We start from the raw sequence: 26,308 nt of genomic DNA on the forward strand, positions 1-26,308 counted from the left end.
AAAAAAATTTAATAAAATAAAAAAAAAACAATTTACAAACACAAGCTATGGGATGACGCATTTACTTCCGGGGTCACATTTCCTCTCACGTCATCCCATAGCTTGTGTTTGTAAATTGTTTTTGTAAGTTTTTTTTATTTTTATTTCATCTTTTATAATATAGCGTTACAAAACGTCCGTATTTTTATAATATAGCGGCATATTTTTATTTTTTAGCGTTAACAAAACGTCTGTATTAATTATGACCCCGGAAGTAAATGGGGGGGGGGGGGTTGTGGGGGGGAAGAAATTAGGCGTGACAGCGCCAGCGCCCCCGCAACCCCAAAAGGGAATAAGCGGTAGGAAATGGATGGAAGGGTATCATAGCGACCCCCAGCTGCCCCCTAGCGGATGTGGGCGGCAAGTACGAAGACGTCATCAACGCAATCCAATTGGAGGCTTCAAAATATTGTTTTTGTTTCTGCTAAAAAAAAAGAAAATACAAAAAAGGACAGTATTTTTACAAAATGTTTGAACTATATAACATTACAAGTAATCAAGTCGTACGGGATTTTGTATTGATTATATAGATGTAATTTTTAAATTAAAAATAGTAAGTGTAAAAAAAAAACTAAAAAGCGGCTTTTATGATGTTTAAAGGTCGGACATTAAGGGGGGAAAAAAGATTGCAGTGTTTCCGCAGCAGCAGCGGACAGTCCAGCCCACTGCGGCCGAGGAGAGCCTACTTCCGGTCCGCAGAGGGCGACAGGCAGCAGCCAGCCGAGACTGTGGCGGAGGTCCAGACACAAAAGACTGGGTGAGTGGACCAAGGGGGGACACCCTGACACCGACACGTCGCCGTTTAACTTTCCTCACATGTGTCGCGTTGTTGACGGCTAGAGTCGTCGTCGTCTCCGCGCAGTGTTTGTATGGCCGCCGTCATTTAAGGACGAAACAAAATAGACTAGTAGAAAAAGCGGCTGCGACTATGTGCTGGCGCGGCCTCGTTTCATTTCTGGCCCCGTCAGACGCAATTGAATGCGTCGCAGTCGCCTCTGAGCACACCGCACTCGCGACCGTGGTCGCTGCCGTCGTTTCGACGAAGCCGAGTTATGTCTTTTTTTGTTTTTGAATCTGCAATAATTTATCATTTCATATTTGCGTCCCGGTCGGGTTTTAGCCACGCCGTTTCAGGAAGTAGCCATGGCCCACCTAACACGGGCCTGAATAGCCCATTAAAGTGTAGAGGTCGCCAAAACAAGGCTATTGTATGCTTGTATTTACTCGATAAGAGCAAATAACTCACACAAACGAATACTTGTTTAACACAATATAATTATAATCTTTTTCAATGGAATAGTCCTAGCGTGAAAACAGTTAGCATGCCGGCTAACGGGTGTGCTAGCTGGTTAACATGCCATTAATCACCCTCAAAGGCCTACTGAAATGAGATTTTCTTATTTAAACGGGGATAGCAGATCCATTCTATGTGTCATACTTGAGCATTTGGCGATATTGCCATATTTTTGCTGAAAGGATTTAGTAGAGAACATCCACGATAAAGTTCCCAACTTTTGGTCGCTAATAAAAAAGCCTTTCCTGTACCGGAAGTAGCAGACAATGTGCGCGTGACGTCACTGGTTGTAGAGTTCTTCACATCCTCACATTGTTTACAATCATGGCCACCACCAGCTAGAGTGATTCGGACTGAGAAAGTGACAATTTCCCCATTAATTTGAGCGAGGATGTAAGATTCGTGGATGAGAATAGTGAGAATGAAGGACTAGAGAAAAAAAAAGAGGGGAGGTCAGTGAGAGCGATTCAGTTATTAGACACTTTTACTACGATAATTCTGGAAAATCCCTTAACTGCTTATTGTGTTACTAGTGTTTTAGTGAGATTATATGGTACCTTAAAATGTCGGAGGGGTGTGGCCACGGGTGTGGTGACCGCCAGTGTCTCCGGTGGGAGGAGGTAATAGTCCGCAGCTACAGGGGGACGCAAGCTCCGCTCATAACTACGGTAAGAGCCGGCGTATTACCACAATTTTCTCACCGAAACCTGCCGGTTGACATGTGGTCGGGATCCATGTTCGTTTGACCGCTCTGTTCCATAGTAAAGTTTCACCTTCAGGAGTTTTAAACAAGGAAACACCAGCTGTGTTTGTGTGGCTAAAGGCTAAAAGCTTCCCACCTCCATCTTTCTACTTTGACCTCTCCATTATTAATTGAACAACTTGCAAAAGATTCAGCAACACAGATCTCCAGAATACTGTGTAATTATTAGGGCTGGGTATCGTTTGAATTCGAATGATTCCGATTCTTTGTTTTGATTCCGATTCCTGACGATTCTCGATTCCGATTCTTTCTTTAAAAAAAAAAAAAAAAAAGGCAGGGTAAGAAAAAGTTTAGGACATTTTAAATGAGCTTGCTAACCTACAGTCTTTCTGAATGAAATAGTCTGACATTCTCCATCAATTTTAATTCTGTTAACTTTAACTTTTTATGAACTTCACTATAAATTCCTCACAGGGCTATTTTCTACTAGAATATAAATATCAAATCTATGACCTTGAATATAAATATTATAAATTATGAATACATTTTCACAGGGGTACACTTTCATCAAGAGAGCTTTATTTTTGAAAACCTCATGAAAACACATTCAACACATAAGTGTATGATGCTCCAGGAAACCTCATGAAAACACATTTACACACACAAGTATATGATGCTACAGGTACTTAAACCTGTTACCGTGCTCCCACTGATGGGTTAACCTGGTGCAGAAAAGCAAATAAACAATAAGAAACAACTTGCAAAACCCAATCCAGATTAGCAGCAGGTACAGTATAAAATCAAAGACACTTCTTGTTTAGGAAAATGACCATATCCGCCTTCTCAGGCAGGATGCGTGAGCGTTCTGGACAGATAGTGTCTCCTGTCGAAGACGGGACACGCATTTATCTGTACTCCATGAACTCGGACGTGCTTCATCATGTTCGACGTGCACCCTCCTAAGCACGAAACAGTCCTGTCGCACGTGTTACATTTCGCCGATATTTCATTTTTTTTTTTTTTTAGCAAAATAAAGCCACACTTTTGACCGTCAACGCCCGCTATCCATGCTTGACTGACTCGCTTGGCTATGCTAACACTTCCGTCGGTGGGCGCTTCTTCGTTGGTGTTCAGCGGCTTCTTCTTCCGGGTCGATAGACTTATTATTTTTTTCCGGTCGGCGGACTGGGTATCGAAACTAAGAATCAAAATTCAAACTTTTGAACAATTCCGGGAGAATCGGAAAGTTAGTCCCAGTTCAAATCAATACTCTATACCAAACCCTAGTAATTATGCGATTAAAGCAGACTACTTATAGCTTGGATCGGGCTGGAAAAATATGTCCGCTACAACCGGTGACGTCAAACGTACGCGTCATCATACCGCAACGTTTTCAACAGGATATTTAGTGGGAAATTTAAAATTGCAATTTAGTAAACTAAAAAGGCTGTCTTGGCATGTGTTGCAATGTTTATATTTCATCATTAATATATAAACTATCAGAATGCGTGGTCTGTAGTAGTGGGTTTCAGTAGGCCTTTAAAAGGCTTAATATTAATGTTTATAAACATTATCAAACTATGTCAACGGAAATCTAAAACATATGCTTTCCAACACCGAAAAATATAACGTTCCTGTTTAATAGCCACACCTGCGGTGGTGTTATGACATTTAAATAACTGCATTAGTGCGTAAACTTTACAGGCAACGGCCAACTGTAGAATCATTTTCCAACCATCCATCCATTTCTACCGCTTTTCCCGTTCGGGGTCGCTGGAGCCTATCTCAGCTGCATTTGGGCGGAAGGCGGTGTACACCCTTGACAATTCACCATATAGAAAATTCACACTCACATTCACACACTAGGGCCAATCAACCTATCCCCAGCTACATGTTTTTGCATTTTATTCCAAGTATTTTTTTTTTGCAGATACAAACCCTGTTTCCATATGAGTTGGGAAATTTTGTTAGTTGTAAATACAAACAGAATACAGTGATATGCAAAATCTTTTCATATTCAGTTGAATATGCTACAAAGACAACATATTTGATGTTCAAACTGATAAACATTTTTTTTTCCAAATAATTATCCATCCAAATATTTTCTACCGCTTATTCCCTTTGGGGTAGCAGGGGGTGCTGGTGCCTATCACAGCTACAATCGGGCGGAAGGTGGGGTACACCCTGGACAAGTCGCCACCTCATCGCAGGGCCAACACAGATAGACAGACAACATTCACACTCACATTCACACACTATGGCCAATTTTAGTGTTGCCAATCAACCTATCCCCAGGTGCGTGTCTTTGGAAGTGGGAGGAAGCCGGAGTACCTGGAGGGAACCCACGCATTCACGGGGAGAACATTCAAATTCCACACAGAAAGATCCCGAGCCCGGGATAGAACCCCAGACTACTCAGGACATCAACTTTAGAATTTGATGCCAGCAACACATGACAAAGAAGTTGGGAAAGTTGGCAATAAATACTGATAAAGTTGAGGAATGCTCATCAAACACTTATTTGGAACATCCCACGGGTGTGCAGGCTAATTGGGAACAGGTGGGTGCCATTATTGGGTATAAAAACAGCTTCCCAAAAATGCTCAGTCTTTCACAAGAAAGGATGGGGCGAGGTGCGCCCCTTTGTCGACAATTGCGTGAGCAAGTAGTCAAACAGTTTAAGAACAACGTTTCTCAAAGTTCAATTGCAAGAAATTTAGGGATTTCAATATTCCCTAAATTTGAGTCTCTAGTGACTCAAAGCGCTTTACATAGTGAAACCCAATATCTAATTTTTACATTTAAACCAGTGTAGGTGGTACTGGGAGCAGGTGGATAAAGTGTCTTGCCCAAGGACTCAACGGCAGTGAATAGGATGGCGGAAGCGGGGATCGAACCTGCAACCCTCAAGTTGCTGGCACGGCCGCTCTACCAACCGAGCTATACCGCCCCAATATCATCAAAAGGTTCAGAGAATATGGAGAAATCACTCCACGTAAGCAGCATGGCCGGAAACCAACATTGAATGACCACGACCTTCGATCCCCCAGATGGCACTGTATCAAAAACAGACATCAGTGTCTAAAGGATATCACCACATGGGCTGAGGAACACTTCAGAAAACCACAGTCACTAAATACAGTTTGTCGCTTCATCTGTAAGTGCAAGTTAAAGCTCTACGATGCAAAGCGAAAGCCATTTATCAAAAACATCCAGAAACGCAGAATATGGGTTGAAAAGGATTTTAAAATAATTGTATTCCGTTTATATTTACATCTAACACAATTTCCCAACTCATATGGAAACAGAGTTAGTAGATATTGTTTGGCTACAGTTTATCTTTTATTCGTGGAACTGCTTGGATAATTCCTTAAAATTTTCCAGTTCCATTCACTCATTTAAGAAAACACTTTAAGACCAATGTTTTGTTGGAAAAATATATCACTCTTGAATCACCGCTGTAGTTAATACTATGATCAATGTTAATTAAAAAATAAATGTGGGATATAAATAATGGAAGTATAATTGTTTGTATATAGCATATAATTGGTACAAAGGTTTAACTAGGATATTTCACATGTCTTTACTGTGTATATAATTGAACAGTGTTGTGTACAAAATGGATTTATATTATGTTATGCAAAGGAAATTTTATATTTTGTGGAAGTTCATTTACTTTTGACATTGTTTATAGGGTTAGGCGCAAAAAGTGTTCAACTTCAGCCTAAACCCTTTCAGTCTATCATTTTCAGTTTATGAATGTACAACTGTTTATTTATTTTGCTGACCACTGACCGAATAAATAATAAACTAACTAAATTAGCATCTTGAAATATTTATTTATTTACAGACACAGTTTTGTATTTCATTGTTTCTTTTGTTAATATCAGAGTATGTTCTGTAAAAAGGTCAACCCTAGAATATACATCATCATATAATATACCAAATACAATACATTTCAAAATCTACCCACCAAATTCTCATTTACAAATTCATTTATAAATAAAAAAGGAATCTTTAAATCCACCAAGTCAGTCTCCATATCCTATTATTCAAATTTGATTAAAAGGTTGCATCTTGAAGCTCTGCGGTAATCTCATGCATACAGACGTCAAGACCAAAATGATGCGACTAATGTGAATTCCTCAACCATAAGGATTGTGTTAAAAGTACTAAGCATAACGTTGCAATAAATTTAGCTTAAAATGCCTTTTAAAAATGTTTAAAGAGTGTGATTCTTTTATAAAGCTATCAATCTCATTCCAGATCGTCGGGCCTCTACAGGCTATACTAATGCTCGTAGACTTTAAATCAGTGTTTTTCAACCCTTTTTGAGCACATCTTTTTTCATTGTAAAAATCCAAAGGCACACTACTAGCAAAAAAACATAAAAAAAAGAACCTCAGCAGCCGAGATTGACAGTAAAAAGTCCGTCCCGCAATTGTTGGATATAAATTCAAAGCATAACCAACCATATCTCGTCTCATAGTAGGTGTACTGTAACCACCTGTCACATCACCCCCTGACTTATTTGGAGTTGTTTGCTGTTTTCCTGTGTGTAGTGTTTCCTATTTTTTTGTTGATTGTCATGTCATGTACGGATGCACTTTGTGGACGCCGTCTGCTGCTCCACACGCTGTAAGTCTTTGCTGTCATCCTGCATTCTGTTTTTGTTTACTTTGCAGCCAATTCAGTTTTAGTTTCGTTTTGCATAGCCATCCCTAAGCTTCAATGCCTTTCCCTGCGGCACTCGCCTTTTGTTTATTTTTGGTTTAAGCATTAGACACATTTTTACCTGCACACTGCCTCCCGCTGTCGTCTCCATATTGTGATCACGACAAACCATGTTCCCGGCATCTACAAAGCATTTAGCTACCTGCCTCCACCTACTGATATTGAAGAGTATTACACGGTTACTCTGCAGAGCTCTAGACAGCACAAGCACTCAACAACCGCACATTATTTGTGGATTATAATAACTGGTTTGCAAAAAAAGGTTTTAACCCAATTAGGGGAAATTAGATAATCTCCAACGGCACACCAGACTGTATCCCGCAGCACACTCGTGTATATATAATAATATATATAATATAAAAAGTAGTCCCAATATGGAACCTTGTGGAACGCCACATTTTATAACTTTACTTGGAGATTTGCTGTTATTTATTTGCACATATTGCTCCCTTTTAAAATAAATAACTTCTGAAACTACTGAGTGCAACTCCTCTCCATTCATAGTGTTGCAATATCCTCAATACGATTTCAAAATCAACAGTATCAAATGCCTTTGATAAATCAAGGATTACCAATTCCACACTCACCATTATCAACAGCATTAAGTATTTTTTTCAAATGGATCAATGATTGCCATACAGGTGGTATTCTTCTTCCTGAAGCCATATTGGGATGGGCGGAGTATATTTACCGTATTTTTCGGAGTATAAGTTGCTCCAGAGTATATGTCGCACCGGCCGAAAATGCACAATAAAGAAGGAAAAAAAACAAATATACGTCGCACTGGAGTATAAGTCGCATTTTTGGGGGAAATTTATTTGATAAAATCCTACACCAAGAATAGACATTTGAAAGGCAATTTAAAATAAATAAAGAATAGTGAACAACACGCTGAATAAGTCTACGTTATATGACTCGTGTGCTGCGGCACAGTGGTTGAAAAACACTGCTTTAGATGACGATTTTTCCCCTTAATAAAGGTTTACTTCTGGCGTTATGTCTATGAGAAGTAGTGGTCACCGGAAAGAGCTAGCAGAGTCTGGAATTTAATCTGTAAACTATGTTATGCATAATACATGCACTGTGGAATCTGTTGCACACAGTAACTTTCAGAAGACTGGACCAATAAAAAAGAGAATTTGAGGGAGCATTAAAGTTTCCCCATGATATATACCACGTATGAATTTCTTCTGAAAAATCTCCAGTTTTTTAAGATAACTGGGATATGTGTTACACCACACGACATTACAATAGTTTATATGTGATTGAAACAGAGTCCGATACGGAATTAGGAGAGCATTAAGAGGAAGAAAGTGCCTCGATTTTAAGAGTAGACCGACATATTTAATTTATTCATTAAATATTCTATATGGCTTTTGAAATTTATAAATCCATCTATGTATACTCCAAGGAATGTAGTGCTCTCAGCTCTCTCAACTGCTTTACCATTTATTTTAATCAGTTTTTACGGCTTCTTTTTGAACGAAATGTAATAAAGTTTGTTTTATTTATATTCATCCATCCATCCATTTCCTACCGCTTATTCCCTTTGGGGTGGTGGGGGGCGCTGGTGCCTATCTCAGCTACATTTATATTCAAATATAATTTATTACATTCAAATCAATTGTCTTCTTTAACTTATTCACCATTGACAATAGCTTGGAGGCTTTCAGGATTTATGTGATATGAATAAATGTCAAATGGCAGCACACTGGAACAGGGGTTAGTGCATGTGCCTCACAATGCGAAGGTCCTGAGTAGTCCTGAGTTCAATCCCGGGCTCAGGATCTTTCTGTGTGGAGTTTGCATGTTCTCTCTGTGACTGCGTGGGTTCCCTTCGGGCACTCCAGCTTCCTCCCGCCTCCAAAGACATGGTTGATTGGCAACACTAAATGGGCCTTAGTGTGTGAATGTGAGTGTGAATGTTGTCTATCTGTGTTGACCCTGTGATGAGGTGGCGACTTGTCCACGGTGTACCCTGCCTTCCGCCCGAATGCAGCTGAGACAGGCTCCAGCAACCCCAAAAGGGAAAGGCGGTACAAAATAGATGGATGGATGAGAAAAATGTGTCATCAGCAAAAATTACTTTGTGAAAAATAATTGATGAGTTCAGAGTCATTTTTATATATAATATAAAAAGTAGTCCCAATATGGAACCTTGTGGAACGCCACATTTTATAACTTTACTTGGAGATTTGCTGTTATTTATTTGCACATATTGCTCCCTTTTAAAATAAATAACTTCTGAAACTACTGAGTGCAACTCCTCTCCATTCATAGTGTTGCAATATCCTCAATACGATTTCAAAATCAACAGTATCAAATGCCTTTGATAAATCAAGGATTACCAATTCCACACTCACCATTATCAACAGCATTAAGTATTTTTTTCAAATGGATCAATGATTGCCATACAGGTGGTATTCTTCTTCCTGAAGCCATATTGGGATGGGCGGAGTATATTTACCGTATTTTTCGGAGTATAAGTTGCTCCAGAGTATATGTCGCACCGGCCGAAAATGCACAATAAAGAAGGAAAAAAAACAAATATACGTCGCACTGGAGTATAAGTCGCATTTTTGGGGGAAATTTATTTGATAAAATCCTACACCAAGAATAGACATTTGAAAGGCAATTTAAAATAAATAAAGAATAGTGAACAACACGCTGAATAAGTCTACGTTATATGACGCATAAATAACCAACTGAGAAGGTGCCTGGTATGTTAACGTAACATATTATGGTAAGAGTCATTCAAATAACTATAACATATACAACATGCTATTCGTTTAACAAACAATCTGTCACTCCTAATCGATAAATCCCATGAAATCTTCTTCCTCGGTGTCGCTTCTAAACAACTCTGCCAACTCCAAAGGTATGCGCCGCTTCCTCTTGTTGTTTTCTGCTGCATATTTCACTACGTCCAGCTTGTAATCTGCAGTACATGATTTCCTTTTCGGCGCCATTTTTGTTTAGCCCTTCTTAGTTTTTTATAAGTTACCGCCAACGATGAAATGATCCCTCTTAATAGCTACGGCGGTAGCATATAGTAGTTAGCATTCCATGACCCACAATGCACTTCTGCCATGACCCTCCCCCGCCAAATTCTTATTGGTTGACGTGTGTGTGACAATTGCTGACGTGTGTGATGATTGCTGACATTTTTTTCGTCTCTTCCGCGAATGAGATAAATAATATTATTTGATATTTTACGGTAATGTGTTAATAATTTTACACATAACTCGCTCCGGAGTATAAGACGCGCCCCCGGCAAAACTATGAAAAAAACTGCGACTTATAGTCCGAAAAATACGGTAGTTTATCCAGGTATCCGCTAAGTCTATTGTACACAACCCTCCCGAGTACCTTTGAGAATGTTTGTAGAATCGATATAGGTCGATAATTTTGCAAGTCGTTTTTATTACCAGGTTTTTGAATTTGTATAATTTTTGCCATCTTAGTCATTTTAAGTACCACTCTGTGGAGCAGAGAGAGATTTGTACAATATACAAGCGGATCCACAATTTCTTGTACAGTGAATTATACAATTTTAGCACTCACATCATCCGCGCCGACTGCATGGGAACTTTTCATGTTCATAATAATTTTAATAACTTCTGATTTATTAGTCGGTGTAAGAAAAAATTAGTTTAAATAGTTAGCTTTAAGGTAATGTTGGTATGCTGTTCCCTTTTGTGGGATTATATTTTTTGAAAACGTTTCACCTGTAGAAATGAATGAAGTAATTGTTAAGACTGGTAGAAAGATCAACATCATTGGGATAATAACTTTAATTTAGTTTAATTTTGGTGTCAGGAATGACAGTGGATTTTTTTTACCCCAGCTGAGCACATTTAATACTTTACAGCATTATGACATTATGGCAGTATATTTTTTTATCTGTTTATTTAAAGCAGGGGTGTCCAAAGTGCAGCCAGGGGCCGTTTGCGGCCAGTAGCTATTTTTTTATGCTCCAGCACCCTCTGCGACCCCGGAACGGATAAGTGGTAGAAAAAGGATGGATGGATAATTGTTAACATTCTAATAATGTTAGCAGGCTTGCTTTTATTTGCAAACTTTGCAGGTATACACATCAGCATCAGATGTTTTCAGCATTCTGACATTGCTATGCCCGCATTTTTAGCAAATTTTGTAAGTTAACGCATCACACGTTGTTTTGGTACTTGATGAATGCTAATGTTAACATGCTAGCATTTTAAAGACATTTTCAGGTACACGGTTGGTATTTCATGAATGCTAACTGTGAGCATTTTATTGTTAGCATAGTGACTTTTTTTCTTTTTTAGCTCATTTTGCTTATTTGTTAGAATTTCTGTTTGACTTTGGCTCTTTAGCATTCACATAAAGTTTCTATTGAAAATGCATTCTTTGAAAAAAATATATAGTTCCTGTTTTGTGGGTGAAAACTACCTAAAATGGCCCCCACATCCTTTTGTTTTGTCAGTCTGTGGCCCTCAGTGGAAAAAGTTGGGGAACCTCTGTTATAAGACTAAGGCTGGGCCACAGGGCTGAAAACTGTATCATAAGTGTATTATTTTGGTCGATAATCGATAATTATTTATTTTTTTAATCTTTTATATGACCTATTGGAAATAAGGATTAGGAGAAAAACATTTAGAATGCAAACATTTTTATTTCAAATGTAACCTTCCTCTGATTATAATCTCCTCAGCTATCGAGTCAGACAGGAAATGTCAACGCAACCTTGGAAAACAATCAGCAGCGAGACAACAAGATGGTGCAACCAAACTTGATTGTTGATACTGTTACCTTATTAGTTCACGTTTGTTCATGCAACCAACTTTCCTTCGGAACTTACGGTTTCTGCCGACAAAAAAAATATATTGATCGCATCTTTTATTGATATTGATTATGTGTTATCGCAATACATATTGATATTGTTTTATAAGCCTTGCCCGATATAAAGCATCATTATTATCAAAGTCCTGATGATATTAATGCTATTTGTTTTCGAGTTGACATTGAAATAGAACCTGGACGACTCCAGGACACTCATACATTTTCTGCAATTTCTTCCATAATGTAAGTGAAAATAGTTTGTTCCAGGGTCGAGCTGTGGCCATGTCATGGAACATTTGCACATGAGTCATCACAACCATTGTTCAGGTGTAAAAAGAAGTGAAGTAGTATTAGTGTTGTCCCGATACCAATATTTTGGTGCCGGTACCAAAATGTGTTTCAATACTTTTCTATTTATAAATGGGACCACAAAAAATGCATTATTGGCTTTATTTTAACAAAAAATCTTACAGTACATTAAACATATGTTTCTTTTTGCAATTTTGTCCTCGAATAAAATAGTGAAAATTCAAGACAACTTGTCTTTTATTTGTAAGTAAGCAAACAAAGGCTCCTAATTTAGCTGCTGATCTATGCAGTAACATATTGTGTCATTTATCATTCTATTATTTTGTCAAAATTATTATGGACAAGTGGTAGAAAATTAATTATTAATCTACATGTTCATTTACTGTTAATATCGGCTTACTTTCTCTTTTGACATGTTCTATCTACACTACTGTTAAAACGTAATAATCACTTATTCTTCTGTTTGGATGCTTTACATTAGTTATGGGTGATACCACAAATTTGGGTATCAGTCCGATACCAAGTAGTTACAGGATCATACATTGGTCATATTCAAAGTCCTCATGTGTCCATGGACGTATTTCCTCACTTTATAAACATAAAATAAACTTTAAAAAAACTAATATTTTGGGATGCTAAAAAATATCGATGTAATTAGAGTAGTATCAACTAAATACGCTCTTGTACTTTGTATCATTACAGTGGATGTCAAGTGTTGACCTACCAATGGCGTTTCGTTTACATTTTGACGCCGGTCAGCTACGGTGTGTGTGTGTAGTGAAGCATGTTTAGCTATTCTATGTCCTGCAGGGATGATACTTGTAAGAAAATTACTTAATTTGTCGCCGTGGAGGCGAGGATTAGTGATTTTAGAAGTAGCTACAACACGGCAAACTGCGGATGGACTTTAGTCGCTAGCTAGCTAGCAATGTCTTAAAGCACTTCTTCTTGAGGGCGTTTCAGTGTTAAACTTTTATCGTTAGTTTTTCAGCCAAAAAAAGCGTTCCTTCTTTCTTTTCTGTCTACACACTGTCTGCATTTTATTCACTTTTTAATTAGTTACACTCATTAAATGATTACATGAAGCAACATGTTATTAATTGAAGCTAATCAAATTAATTGTTGCAGCCCCAAAAGATGCTAAAAACTAATCCAATCTAGGTCTATATATGCTAAGTTAATTAAAATAACATCTGCATCTTGTGTGTCACAGTTGTGATTTCGGTGATGAAACAAATTAGTGTCGTTTTTCTCCTACATTTATCTGTGGCGGATTGCCACAATTACATTTGACCTCAACTTTTTGTCCTCGCTCATAAACGCGTAATCATGTGATCATATGTACATGCAGCTTGTCGTTATGACTCCGTACATCATAACTCGGCTTCTGAACACAGCCATTATACATCTGATCTGCCAGAGAATAACAAGACACAGCAGGAGGGATCTTAGTGATATATTTAAATCTATTACACGTCTAGATTGTTTTTAAATAAATAAAAACTGACCAAATGATTTTCCTTGTGTTGTTGACACTTTTGGAGACTCTTAAAATGGGATAGGTCTTTGTCATTGCACAAGTACAACGAAACTTTGTTTTCAGCACAAACCCGTTCAAGGTTAGACAAACAAACAGTGTAAAAGATGGGGAGAAAAAGGTAAAACTTGCTGGGGAAGGATGAGTAAAAAAATACAATCTAGACTGGACTCTTAAGGGGGCCCGTTCTGGTGTGGGAAAACACCTCCATAGCAAAGCACGTATACATATTACAACATACATCTCGAGATATCTAGCAACAGAGGGAAGGGAGTGCGGGGTCATGGTGGTAGGCCGCAGCTCTCAGGCGCTGACCATCCTTTCATCACCCCTATGGGATTTGCGATTGAATTGCTCCTCTCCCCCTACCCTGCATCTAAAACAGCGATGTCGAGAGGGTAGCCCGGGGCCCTAGACAACTTCTACATACAAAATGAATAAGTTATTGATTAGAAAACAAATAAAACCAAGGAAAAATGGACCCAGCCTTATTTCCCCCAAAATGTGACTTGAAAACTGAAATGTCCGATGACCTTTGCGTCTCATACATGGTGATTGATCATTTATGTAAAACTTTCTTACAAGATATGGTTAGATTTTGAATGTGCTAAAGCCCTAATATGCTAACAATACAATAATTATTTAAGAATATTAATGGGGATAATCTATTAAACTACATTGTATTGGCTTTTTTTCAACGGGTCTATGTATAGACGCAGAGATGGGAGGCAAGTGTAGAAAAGCAGTTTTTATTCGTGAAAAACAGGTAACAAAAACAAAGATGTGCAGAAGGGAAAACGGGCAAATGGATCACAAAGGTACAAAGCAAAATAATTCCATCCCAAAAAGCCTCCTGGCCGGCAACCAGGAATAAGTGATGGAGCAAGAGCAAAAAATATGGGCGCCGTACAGGAAATTATATAAAATACAAGAAACCAATAATGGTCATGTGGGATCATGACAGGTTTTAGGATCTTGAATGTGCAAAGGGGCCCCTACACCCTTCAACTTTTCTGTATGCGGCCCTCGCTGTAAAAAAAAAAATTGGACACCCCTGATCTAAAAGCACTCAGTGTCTCCCCCTTGTGGTGTCTAAAACAGGAAAAAAATTATTTGTCTTCAGACAATTTGTAGACATAGTCTATAAAGCGTCATGGCCAATTAGACCATCATAAAAACTAGCCTGCAGTTTTTTGGGAAGCATGAGTGTCCTATTTAAAAGTGTAATTAGTATATTCTATTTTTAAAATATGGTGAGGGCTTCCCTGCAAAAATTGCCCTTGGGCTGCGTTTTGGACAGCCCTGCTGTGACTGATCTTCACTGTATTTAAGCACAAAGTCAAATGTTGATTGCTAGCCTAAGGTGCACTTCTTGCTACCGTAATCATTATGAGGAGGTTTTTTCTTGCTTTGGGCATGACAGTGACCCGCCTTCAATGTCACTTTAGTATTTAGCATCATGATGAATTTTCATGCCATTCCAGGTCAGAGTGGACGGTGTCTCCAACTAGAGTGCACGCCGTCCCTGTCAGTTTTAAAGTCCTGTGTTTAAATTCCGTGCCCGCTTGCCTGCTTCAGGTCCTGGTTCTTCTCCAAATCCAAAGCGGTATGTCGGATGAGGATTCTCGTGCCAGCACCAGCTCTTCCTCGTCACCACCTTCGTCCAGCCAGACCAGACAGAGGGACACATCTTGCAAGAAGAAGCGCGAAAGCAAAGCCAGCATGAGCAAGACCTCCAAGCTGCTTTCCACCAGCGCCAAAAGGTCATTCAAAAATACACAAGAGTTTACTCCAGCTTGTGGTAAATATGGTGTCGTCTTACAGTTTGCATAATCGGCGATGATTGGGTGTTGGAGCCTAAATGCTGTTTAAGTTTATTTACATTTTATGGAAGGTGCTTTATGTTTAGTCAGCCAAAAGGGGACTATTTACTTTATTTGCATGATACAAACATGTATATATTGAATGCTTAGAGTAATTATAAGGCTCACTTTATTTGTAATTATTCCATTTGTCTAAATAATTTGATGACGTAACTGTTTTAATTACATATATGGCGGAAGGATCTGTGTGGTAAGGGGATTTTGGACACAAGGTGTTTTGGGTAATGGCGGTCAGGTGCGGTGGAATCGAGCCACACAGTTTTTTGAGTAAAATGTAGATTCCTAATGAAGCCTTAGCTTGACGCTCTCTCATACTTTTTCTAACTCTTTGTTACTGTAACAAACAAGCTTTATTTTTCCTTTCATTTGTTCCCACACCGTTATTGTTTTACATTTTTGAAGTTGATATGTAAACGATACAAAATGAAGAGGGACGTCTGGAGTTTTGTTGTTGCCGCAGCAAGCGGTGTAGGAGAAAGTAGAGTGTCAAGCTAAGGCTTCATTAGGAATCTACAAAAAAAAGTGAAAAAGAATTGGTACGAACGGATTTTAACTGAAGATTAGGGCTGGGCGATATAGCCTTTTTTTAATATTTCGATATTTTTAGGCCATATCGCGATACACGATATATATTTCTCAATATTTTGCCTTAGCCTTGAATTAACACTTGACACATATAATCACAGCAGTATGATGATTCTATGTGTCTACATTAAAACATTCTTGTTCATACTGCATTAATATATGCTCATTTTAAACTTTCATGCAGAGAGGGTAATCACAACTAAGTCAATTGACCAAAAGTGTATTTATTAAACAGTTATTAAGCAGTGGCAAAACATTCATGTCATTTCAAAACAGAAAGTGCAAGATTGTCAGAGACATTTTAAAACCAGCTATGAGTGCACTTTTTCGCATGATGTCACTAAGATGACATCAAAACAACACTAAATTAAAGTGCATTTTTTGTACAGAACGCCACTACTATGGTTTAAAACAAAGTGCACTTTTGTGCATAATGTCACACAATATATTTCAACAAGTGTCAAAAAAAAATTAGCTGCATAATAGGAAATCAAATAGTGTATGTCCTTCGCTGTGTGGTAGGTTCCTGCGGACGTTATCTCCTGTTGTTGACTCTTTTTTTCATACTGTGTTGATCTGGAAATGGTTGCCTCGGCATTTTGTTGGTGTGGCACCGAATGGAGATGTTGACATAGAGTTTCAAGCACTCATTCTCTAGCGGGTGACTTTTGAAATAATGCTACATATTAGCAGTAATGCTACTTTCTGTAGCAACACTTTTGCCCCACACTTGACAAATTGCGGTTGTCTGTTTGACATTTTCCCACTTGATGCCAAACCACCGCCAGACGATGAACCCCCTGCTGTTTTTCTAAAATTCTTCCTTCATTTGTTACGAGGTTCGCACCTTCTTTCTCTCGTATTACCACTCGCCTCACAGCTAACGTTACCCATGCCGCTGCCTCTCTGCTCCGCGAGGGCGTATACCTATGTGACGTATGTAAGAAGGTGCGCTTGTTTTTTGTCTCTGTGAGAAAGAGAGACAACAAAGAGTGAGAAGACCATGTAGTGTAATGCCCGCAGCTAAAAGCAACTGCGTGAGAACGTATACTCGAATATCACGATATAGTAATTTTCTTTATCGTACAGAGACAAACCCGCGCTATATCGAGTATGTCGATATATCGCCCAGCCCTACTTTATATATATACAGTATATATATATATATATATATATATATATATATATATATATATATATATATATATATATATATATATATATATATATATATATATATATATATATATATATATATATATATATATATATATATATGAGTACATCGTTTGGCGGGCCGCTGGGTGGATCAATATATTGTACGGATCAGTCGATGTCCTGTTTTAAAGTCATAAATCGATTGCTTGCAAATATACTACAAAATATGGTCGCTCTAATTTTGCGAGATTTCTGTGACGGCGTGATACGAGAGTACTGACGAGAGAGCACCGAAAAGATTTTACAAACAATGCACCACCGAATATTAAATGTAATTTGTGGCTAAAAAGAATGGTCAGTTAGATGAAAGTATGGCCATTTGTAACGTTTAGAAAGTAGTGATAAATTAGCAGCAACACGACTAAAATGAGTGACCGCATCGAGACACTCAAGCCAACGATGAGGAAGCTAAGGATTCTAATGCTAGCAGACATACCAATTGGCAGGACAAAGACTGATTTGAAAGACTTTCAGCCACAACTCTGTGATGTTACCATAACTACCGTATTTTTCGGACTATAAGTCAGTTTTTTACATAGTTTGGCCGGGGTGCGACATATACTCCGGAGCGACTTATGTGTGAAATTATTAACACATTACCGTAAAATATCAAATATTTATCTCATTCGCGGAAGAGACAAAGAGAATGTCAGCAATCGTCACTCACACGTCAGCAATAGTCATACACACGTGAACCAATAAGAATTTGGCAGGAGAGGGTCATGGCAGAAGTGCATTGTGGGTCATGGAATACTAACTGCTATATGCTACTGCCGTCGCTATTAAAATGGATAATTTCATCGTTGGCGGTAACTTATAAACACCGAGAAGGGCTGAACAAAAATGGCACCGAAAGGGAAATCATGTACTGCAGATTACAAGCTGGACGTAGTGAAATATGCAGCAGAAAACGACAAGAGGAAGCAGCGCATACCTTTGGAGTTGGCCGAGTTGTTTAGAAGCGACATCAAGGAAAAAGATTTCATGGGATAGGAGGAGTGACAGATTGTTTGGTAAACGTATAGCATGTTCTATATGTTATAGTTATTTGAATGACTCTTACCATAATATGTTACATTAACATACCAGGCACCTTCTCAGTTGGTTATTTATGCGTCATATAACGTACACTTATTCAGCTTGTTCACTATTCTTTATTTATTTTAAATTGCCTTTCAAATGTCTATTTTTGGTGTTGGATTTTATCAAATAAATTTCCCCCAAAAATGCGACTTACCGTATTTCCTTGAATAGCCGCCGGGGCGCTAATTCATTTAAAACCTCTTCTCACTCCTGCGCTTATTCAAAGCATGCGGTAAAAGTAAGCAGGCGCTAATCATTTTAAAACCTCTTCTCACCCCTTCACTTACCAATGGCATGCAGTAAAAAATTGAGTGTGATTAAAAAAAAAAAAAATTAATAAAAAATTATTCTGCGGCCGCGGCCCGGTGGTTGGGGACCACTGCTCTACAACATGTCATCGCGACCGCCTTTACACAATGCTATCTGCGTGCCGGCCGGATGCATGTATTTCGCTGATCCTCATACGAGATTGCAATGCATACTTGGTCAACAGCCATACCTTTTACACTGATGGTTGTGATATAAACAACTTTAACACTCTTACTAATATGTGCCACACTCTGTGAACCCACACCAAACACATTTCTGGAGAACATTGGCTCTGTAACACATTATAAATGCAACATAAGAATTACCCACAATGCCATCCCTCCATGAATCTTGGCTATATTATACACGCGCCCCCGACCCCGGCCACCTCAACCGACGCGGGGGGGGGGGGGCACATATTAGTAAGAGTGTTAAAGTTGTTTTACATCACAACCATCAGTGTGATGTAAAAGCAAAAAAAACTTCTCCGCTATTTTGAAAATGACGACAGGGTCACTTGTGACGTCACAAATTTGACCCGGCGGTAAAAGTAAGCATGCGCTAATCAATTTGGGGAGGGAGTTTGACCCGGCAGTAATTCAAGGCAGGCGCATGTTACATGCCGGGCGGCTATTCAAGGAAATACGGTATACTCCAGTGCGAAGTATATATATTTTTTCCCGTCTTTACTATGCATTTTTGGCCGGTATGATGTATACTCCGGAGCGACTTATAAGGAAAAATACGGAACTCTGCTGTTTATTAGGGATGAATACCGCTGCATATAAATTAACGAATCATCTTGGAATAATTACAAATAAGAAGCAACACCACAAAAGTTTGTAACACAACCATTCATCCTCAAAAGTCCCTCAAAGTCACGCACGCTAACAAGAGTTAGACAGTTCCAAGTGAACACCACTTAAAGGGGAACTGCCCTTTTTTTGGAATGTTTCCTTTTGAGCTTCTGCACTGCAGCTGCTGTTTAGTTTATGTGGTAGCACTTATTTGTATCTTGCACTTGTGTTACTGTGGGGTTAAAACACCTCTACTAGATGCACATCCTGCTTGCTTTCTTTCTCTCCATTTAATTTTTGCTAGCTGAGCAAACAGTAAATACATAGTAGCCTTCCCAAAAGTGTTTTGTTTACAGCTTTTCTTTTAAGTTTATGGATTGCAATGCCTTGAAGTTGATACGTCAACTAGTTGCTCATAATTAATGTAAGCACCGCCTGTTTCGTATGTGTCTATTTAGAAAATAAACACATTACATTGTTCTGACATGATACATGTAATTTTCCATCTGCATTGCATAAAATCAAATCGTAACATTTTAAAAAGTATTAGTGAATCGACTCGTAACCCGTGTATCGAGATTCATACCGAATTGCCATTCAAGGTAGAGATGCACACTCTTAGCAATGATGCATACATTTTCTTTAAAAAGCTATTACAAATGTCCATACATTTAAAAGTAGTCTGTGTTTTAAAAGTAGTCTGTGTTATTGGTGATTAGTGTATATTTTTTCATATAGTTTTGCTGTATTTTTTATTTGTTGCTGCTTATTGTAGAATGTAACACAGGCCACATACCAGTGGCGGCTGCTGATTTTTCATGTAGGGGAAGCTCATTAGACTCATTCGAGCCCGCTCTTAGAGTGACAATTAGATTCAGAATTGATGTATTATTGTATTATGTACAATGTATTATTTAGTGTATTAACTGGGGCTGGGCAATATATGAGGTTTGTAAGATATATCGATATATTTTTAAACAAGATATAAATAAAGAATATATTGTAATATCGTTATTTATTTCACGTTAAAATGACGAAACACCGCTTTATTTGTTGTGTTGTGTCCTCTCATGGGCTAATAACACCCCCCCCTCCCTTCATCCTTCCAAAATGTGCTTGCACGTATAAAAATATCCATGATTGGTTGGTTGTTTACTATGATGAGTCACGATTGGTAGAGATTAAGGAAAAACAGTAGGGACAGGCCAATCAGAGGCATGATAGGGCAGGTCATGGAACCAGGAAGGGAAATCACAACAGACAAAAAAATTGAAATAATATTCTTATATTTTATTTATGTAATTATGTGCAGTTTATTTTCTGTGCTGTCAATACCCATCTTGACTAACTGGGTTAATAAAAGTGCCACTGACTGTTTACACTACAGTTGTCACTCACTTCAATTTAAGTGAATCTCGCTCAAAAATGAATATCTTTATGTGTATACTTTCACCGGGAAATATATCGAGATATATTTTGGGGACGGTGTGGCGCGGTTTTCAGAGTGGCCGTGCCAGCAACCTGAGGGTTCCTGGTCTAATCCCCAGTTTCTACCAACCTCGTCACATCCGTTGTGTCCATGAGCAAGACACTTCACCCTTGCTCCCGCCATAAGTGTGGAAATAGTTTCAAAGTGCTTTAAGTACCTTGAAGGTAGAAAAGTGCTATACAAGTATAACCCATTTACCATATCAAGTTTAAGTAAAAATATATTGACATACTTTTTTGTCCGTATCGCCCAGCCCCAAGAGTAATTATATTAAAAACTTTTCAAAACAGGTTACACAACGTAATCCTTAAAATTATTATTTTTTTTATTTTATTTTTTAAACAATCAATTTAGATTCTGAATAAATGAGAATCGGGATTCGGATGTGAAAATATATATTTTTTTAAAGTACCCCTAATAGCCAGCCTTGGTTGTGACGTCACTAAACAGCAGTTACTTGGCCGGCGAGACTCTTGGACTTGGATTGTACTATTTCTTATGATGGCTCCTTAAATAATTATTACTTTTTAAATTGCACTGTCGCTATTTAGAGATTGAATGGCATGTTTTATTAGAATGTTGTGTGGTTAGACAGTCGAACATTTAATAAGCAACTTATCCGTTGGCATTGTATTAAGAAAATTCACAATTTGAGCTATAGTTGAGCTGCAAACATTTGAGCAACTGTCTTCAAGAACTTATGAGCCGTACATCAGGATTTTTATTTTCCCTCAGTAAATGTATAAAATGTCATGACTCTGTCATGGACTGTTGGTTTATGATGTATGATACTGTTTAAGTTGTAGTTTTAAATAAGTTGCAAAATTGTAGTGAAGTTACATGACTGGTGTGTTTGTTGTAATGGTGATGTACACAAATATCAGGTGTGGCGGCAGACAATCGTAAAAACTGTTTGGTCCTTTCTTTTGTGCAGGATTCAGAAAGAGCTGGCTGATATCACACTGGACCCTCCGCCAAACTGCAGGTGAGTTCACTGACCTTCATTACAAGTGCTAACATCTCACTGGGGGTGGAGCACCAACACCACCTCTTACTTCTTTCTGGATTTCAATAGTGTTTACTTACCTTCTTTAGTGTTGGCGCTCGTGTTATATGCAAGAACGCACAGACAACAGCTGTGAACTCACCACTCAACTAATACAATCACACACATGCGTGAGGCAGTTGTATGGTACGAAACGTCACATTGTCGGGACTTCGCGGCCTTACCTGCAGTATTTTTAATACTTAAGTGTAGATCGGAATTGAATCGTGTTATCTTTGTTTTAGAACAAGGGTGTCCAATCTGTGGCCCGAGGCACATTTTAAAACTACTATTACAAAAAAACCACAGAAATAGGAATTAAACAGCAAACCGGTGTTATGTACCGTATTTTTCAGAGTATAAGTCGCTCCGGAGTATAAGTTGCACCTGCCGAAAATGCATAATAAAGAAAGAAAAAAACATAAGTCGCACTGGAGTATAAGTCGCATTTTTGGGGGAAATTTATTTGCTAATACCCAACACCAAGAATAGACATTTGAAAGCCAATTTAAAATAAAGGATAGTAAACAACAGGCTGAATAAGTGTACGTTATATGACGCATAAATAACCAACTGAGAAGGTGCCTGGATGTTAACGTAACATATCATGGTAAGAGTCATTCAAATAACTATAACATAGAACATGCTATAGGTTTACCATTTAATCTGTAACTCCTAATTGCTAAATCCCATGAAATCATATAACGTCGAGTCCAGGCGTACCCACACTTTTTCTGCAGGCGAGCGACTTTTCAATTGACCGAGTCGAAGGAATCCACCTCATTCATATACATAATTTATATTTAATTATTTATGAAAGAGACATTTTTGTTAACACGTTAGTGTTTAATGATAACACAATCATGTTTAACACATATAGATTTCTTTTGTTTCATGAAGACAAGAATATAAGTTGGTGTGTTACCTGATTCTGATGACTTGCGTTGTTTGGAATCAGACAGTAGTGCTGATAACATCCACATTTTCGAATGGAGGACAAAAAAGTCCTCCTCTGTCTAATACCAAATGAAAGTGGTTAGTTTTTGGCGTCTTATTTGTCCAGCTTCCATACTCGTTTTTATAAATTTTGCAAGAAATACATTGACGGCCAACTCCATAGCTTGCTAACTTGTGCACGCTAGCTTTCCGAGACTCTTATTTTGTTAGCGCAGGCATGTTGAAGCAGGGCTTTTCTTGTGAAGACAGCAACTGTGCAGTCTGTCTTTAGGGTTTTGACAGCAGGTATGGCGCGAGAGTTTTGAAATAAAGTGTTTCTCGCTCTCCTCTCGGTCATGTTTTCTTAATAATGATCTGGCAGCAGCCAGCGTCATCTCAGAAGCTGTGCCGTGAATGTCAATCAAGTGACAAAAGTGACGTCGTAGTGAAGATTGATGATCACAAATATTTAGGTTTATTTTTTTAATGCTTGGTTTGCGATCGACGTAATGGGCAGCCCTGGTCTAGTCTCTTACATGAATGAGCTAAATAATATTATTTGATATTTTACGGTAATGTGTTAATAATTTCACACAGAAGTTGCTCCTGAGTATAAGTCGCACCCCCGGTGCCAAACTATTAAAAAAAAACTGCAACTTATAGTCTGAAAAATACGGTAATTAGAAAATGTTGCAATTTGACGCCAATCATCAGCGGTCACTCAAACGAGTATGATGATCCTCCTGGTAGGGGTGTATCCCTTTATGGAGGATGACTGTGCGTGACATTGTTTAACGTGGGGGGACTGGTGCACAAACAGTCACCACGTGATCCTGGACCGAATCGGGTCAGGGTCCAGTGGCATGGAGTCCAAGACGACTGGGGACCCTTTTCTGCTGCAGCCTTCTGTCGCAGCCGTTGTGGTAGTTCTTAAATCTACCGTCTTCCGCATGCTCCGCCGTTGAGGTCTTCACCGTATCCCTGGCTAGGGGGCAGTCAGGTACTAGGCCTTTGCCAAGGGCCACCTGGGATAACAGTAGTAAAGGGGTTAACCTCCTAGTGCCCCAAGACCCCATAGAGGAGCCTCCACTGCCGGATGCACTTTAACGTCATGCCCAGGACAGACGCCAATAACACAAAGCTGTAATGAAGACAGTTATATAGTTAAAAATGTTCATGGCTCAAAAAATAATAAAAAACTTATAATCGACGGATGGATCTGAATTTGATCTAAAGACATAAGTATTGAAAGTTAAAAAAAAAAAAATATGTATGACTTTATTTATGGCACCGAAAGGATCTGAAGTTGTTAAAAGTATAACATTTATATTAGATAGTGACTTATTTTTAACACTTAAAGGACTCTGGGACCTAAAGGGGTCTTAGTTATTGAATATTCACCAAACCTGAGGGGAGCTCTAATGGTTTTGAAAACTAAAAATATCAAAATGGCCCCCGCATGCTCTCATTTTTATGTGTCTGGCCCTCAGTGGAAAAAGGTTGGAAACATCTGATTTAGAACCCTATGAATCGAAATTTAATTATTTTTGGAAAATAGCCTCGATACCCAGCCCTCGTCATTCAATATTGGTAAAAATAATCCTGTGTATTATTTTGTCCATTATCATTCAGCCCCCCTGAAGGCTCTCATTGACTTTAATTGGACTGTTACTGCATGCTAAAACTTTATTTGGCTATAAGCTGGCATATGTTTCAAGTGTGCTCAATGATGACGTTTTAAAAAGCACAGTAATTGTAATCGTACTAAAACCGATGCACGTTATAAAAAACTACATGTTTTTGGCATGGTTAGCATTGGTGCATTTCTTTACAGGGACCCTATTGTGCAAAAACACTTTTCTTACATTTTGGTACCTGCTGGCTGTTGTCTATTTGGGGTCCACATAAAATGTGAAGCCAAACCGTGGAGGTTAAGCAGAGATATTTATAAAATAATCTTGCCTTTCTTCATGCTTCCGCCAAACGAGCTGTTTGGAATTGGCCCAGATTGTGACGTTTTTATCATTAGTGACGTAAGCGGATTATCCGTTTATGGTAGAGATTTTGCGCCCGCCCACCATTGTAGTCCGATGTCAAAAAGTTTGTCTACGCTCTTGTTGTGGGGCATACTGGCTCGTACATGCACATGCATCCTCCACTGTTGGCATTTCGAATACAAAGTAGCGTGTAGTCCTAACTTATGTCTTTCCGTAAAACCGCTATGGTAGAGCTAAAAATTACTACAAAGATAGATAGATAGATAGATAGATGGTACTTTATTGATTCCTTCAGGTGAGTTCCCTTAGGAAAATTAAAGAGATGTGACATAGATGATAGGCAGAACACGCTGTTGAAGTGGAGGCACGTAAATAAAACCCAACAAAACGACACATTTTGAGGAGACTGTGAGAAAGCGGCTTGAAAACAGTCTGTAAAACAAACTGTGCAACATTTTGACCAAAGAAGCACCATTGCATGTTATGTAGACCACAAGGAAGTGTTTTAAATGTAGAACAAAATCATAATATGAGCTCTTTGACATCCAGCTAGATTTTTGATTTAGTGATTCTAAAATGTTAGCCAAGTTACAGAGAACATTAAAAAATAATATAGTGTTAATGAAGGAAGGGATAATGTGGATTAGGTAAAAAACTAGGTATTAGGCATGGCTACTTAAATGACAAACAACGGTGGATGTTGAATTTGTCTTTCATTAGTTTTCTCCTACCAGCTTTCACCCATGCTTATTTATTACATCAATGATGCGGTGCAGCGTGTTTAATTGTGCGGGTCTCTGCTAAACGGTGTCATCAGTGTAGATTATTTTAGTAGAATTGAAAACCTCTATCGTCTGCTGAATGATTTTGTTTTGATTGCACAAGTTTTGATAAAATATGGCTACGGAATCAGGATGTACAGTCTTGTAAAACTTACTGTGTTATTGAAATTTCTTGAAGGGGCTTTCAGTTCAAAAGCAAAATATATGTACCAGGATGTGGTTTCTGCATGTGAAGTGAAAGAGCTACGTTGCTGCCGCCTCTCAGCTTTCTCTCATTCACGTGGGTTGTCCCTGCAGCGCCGGCCCTAAAGGAGACAACATCTATGAGTGGAGGTCCACCATCTTGGGACCGCCGGGCTCCGTGTACGAGGGAGGCGTCTTCTTCCTGGACATCGCCTTCACGCCCGACTACCCCTTTAAACCCCCCAAGGTATGTCACAGTCTTGTTTTGTATTTTGTGGCTTCTTGACATTACATTCTAAATAGGTCGGCCATAACTGTGTGTAAATTATTAGTCATGTGTCTGTGTCACGTAGAGGTTTCATTCATTTCTTTGTTTTCCTTCTCAGTGACTCGGTTTTACAGTTTCAGTTCATGAACATGAAATGACTCCATTTAGGGCTGGGCGATATGGCCTTTTTTAATATCTTGATATTTTTAGGCCATGTCACGAAACACGATATATATCTCGATATTTTGCTTTGCCAGGCTTCACGGGGCTAGTGCGTCTGCCTCACAATACGA

The 26,308-nt window shown here is 38.6% G+C and overlaps 1 protein-coding gene across 1 annotated transcript in view; it reads left to right on the forward strand.

Moving 5' to 3' along the window:
• The first annotated feature begins 638 nt into the window (after nucleotides 1-638).
• LOC133561863 (ubiquitin-conjugating enzyme E2 E1) overlaps nucleotides 639-26,308 on the forward strand; it is a 34,849-nt gene continuing 9,179 nt past the window's right edge. Inside the window, exons 1-4 of the mRNA XM_061915476.1 lie at nucleotides 639-796; nucleotides 15,019-15,203; nucleotides 21,739-21,789; nucleotides 25,862-25,994. Of these exons, the coding sequence (XP_061771460.1) occupies nucleotides 15,049-15,203; nucleotides 21,739-21,789; nucleotides 25,862-25,994 (339 nt within the window). The 5' untranslated portion in view covers nucleotides 639-796; nucleotides 15,019-15,048. The remainder of the gene's footprint in view (nucleotides 797-15,018; nucleotides 15,204-21,738; nucleotides 21,790-25,861; nucleotides 25,995-26,308) is intronic.

Source organism: Nerophis ophidion, linkage group LG11 (genome assembly GCF_033978795.1).
Source record: "Nerophis ophidion isolate RoL-2023_Sa linkage group LG11, RoL_Noph_v1.0, whole genome shotgun sequence".
Classification (NCBI taxonomy): domain Eukaryota; kingdom Metazoa; phylum Chordata; class Actinopteri; order Syngnathiformes; family Syngnathidae; genus Nerophis; species Nerophis ophidion.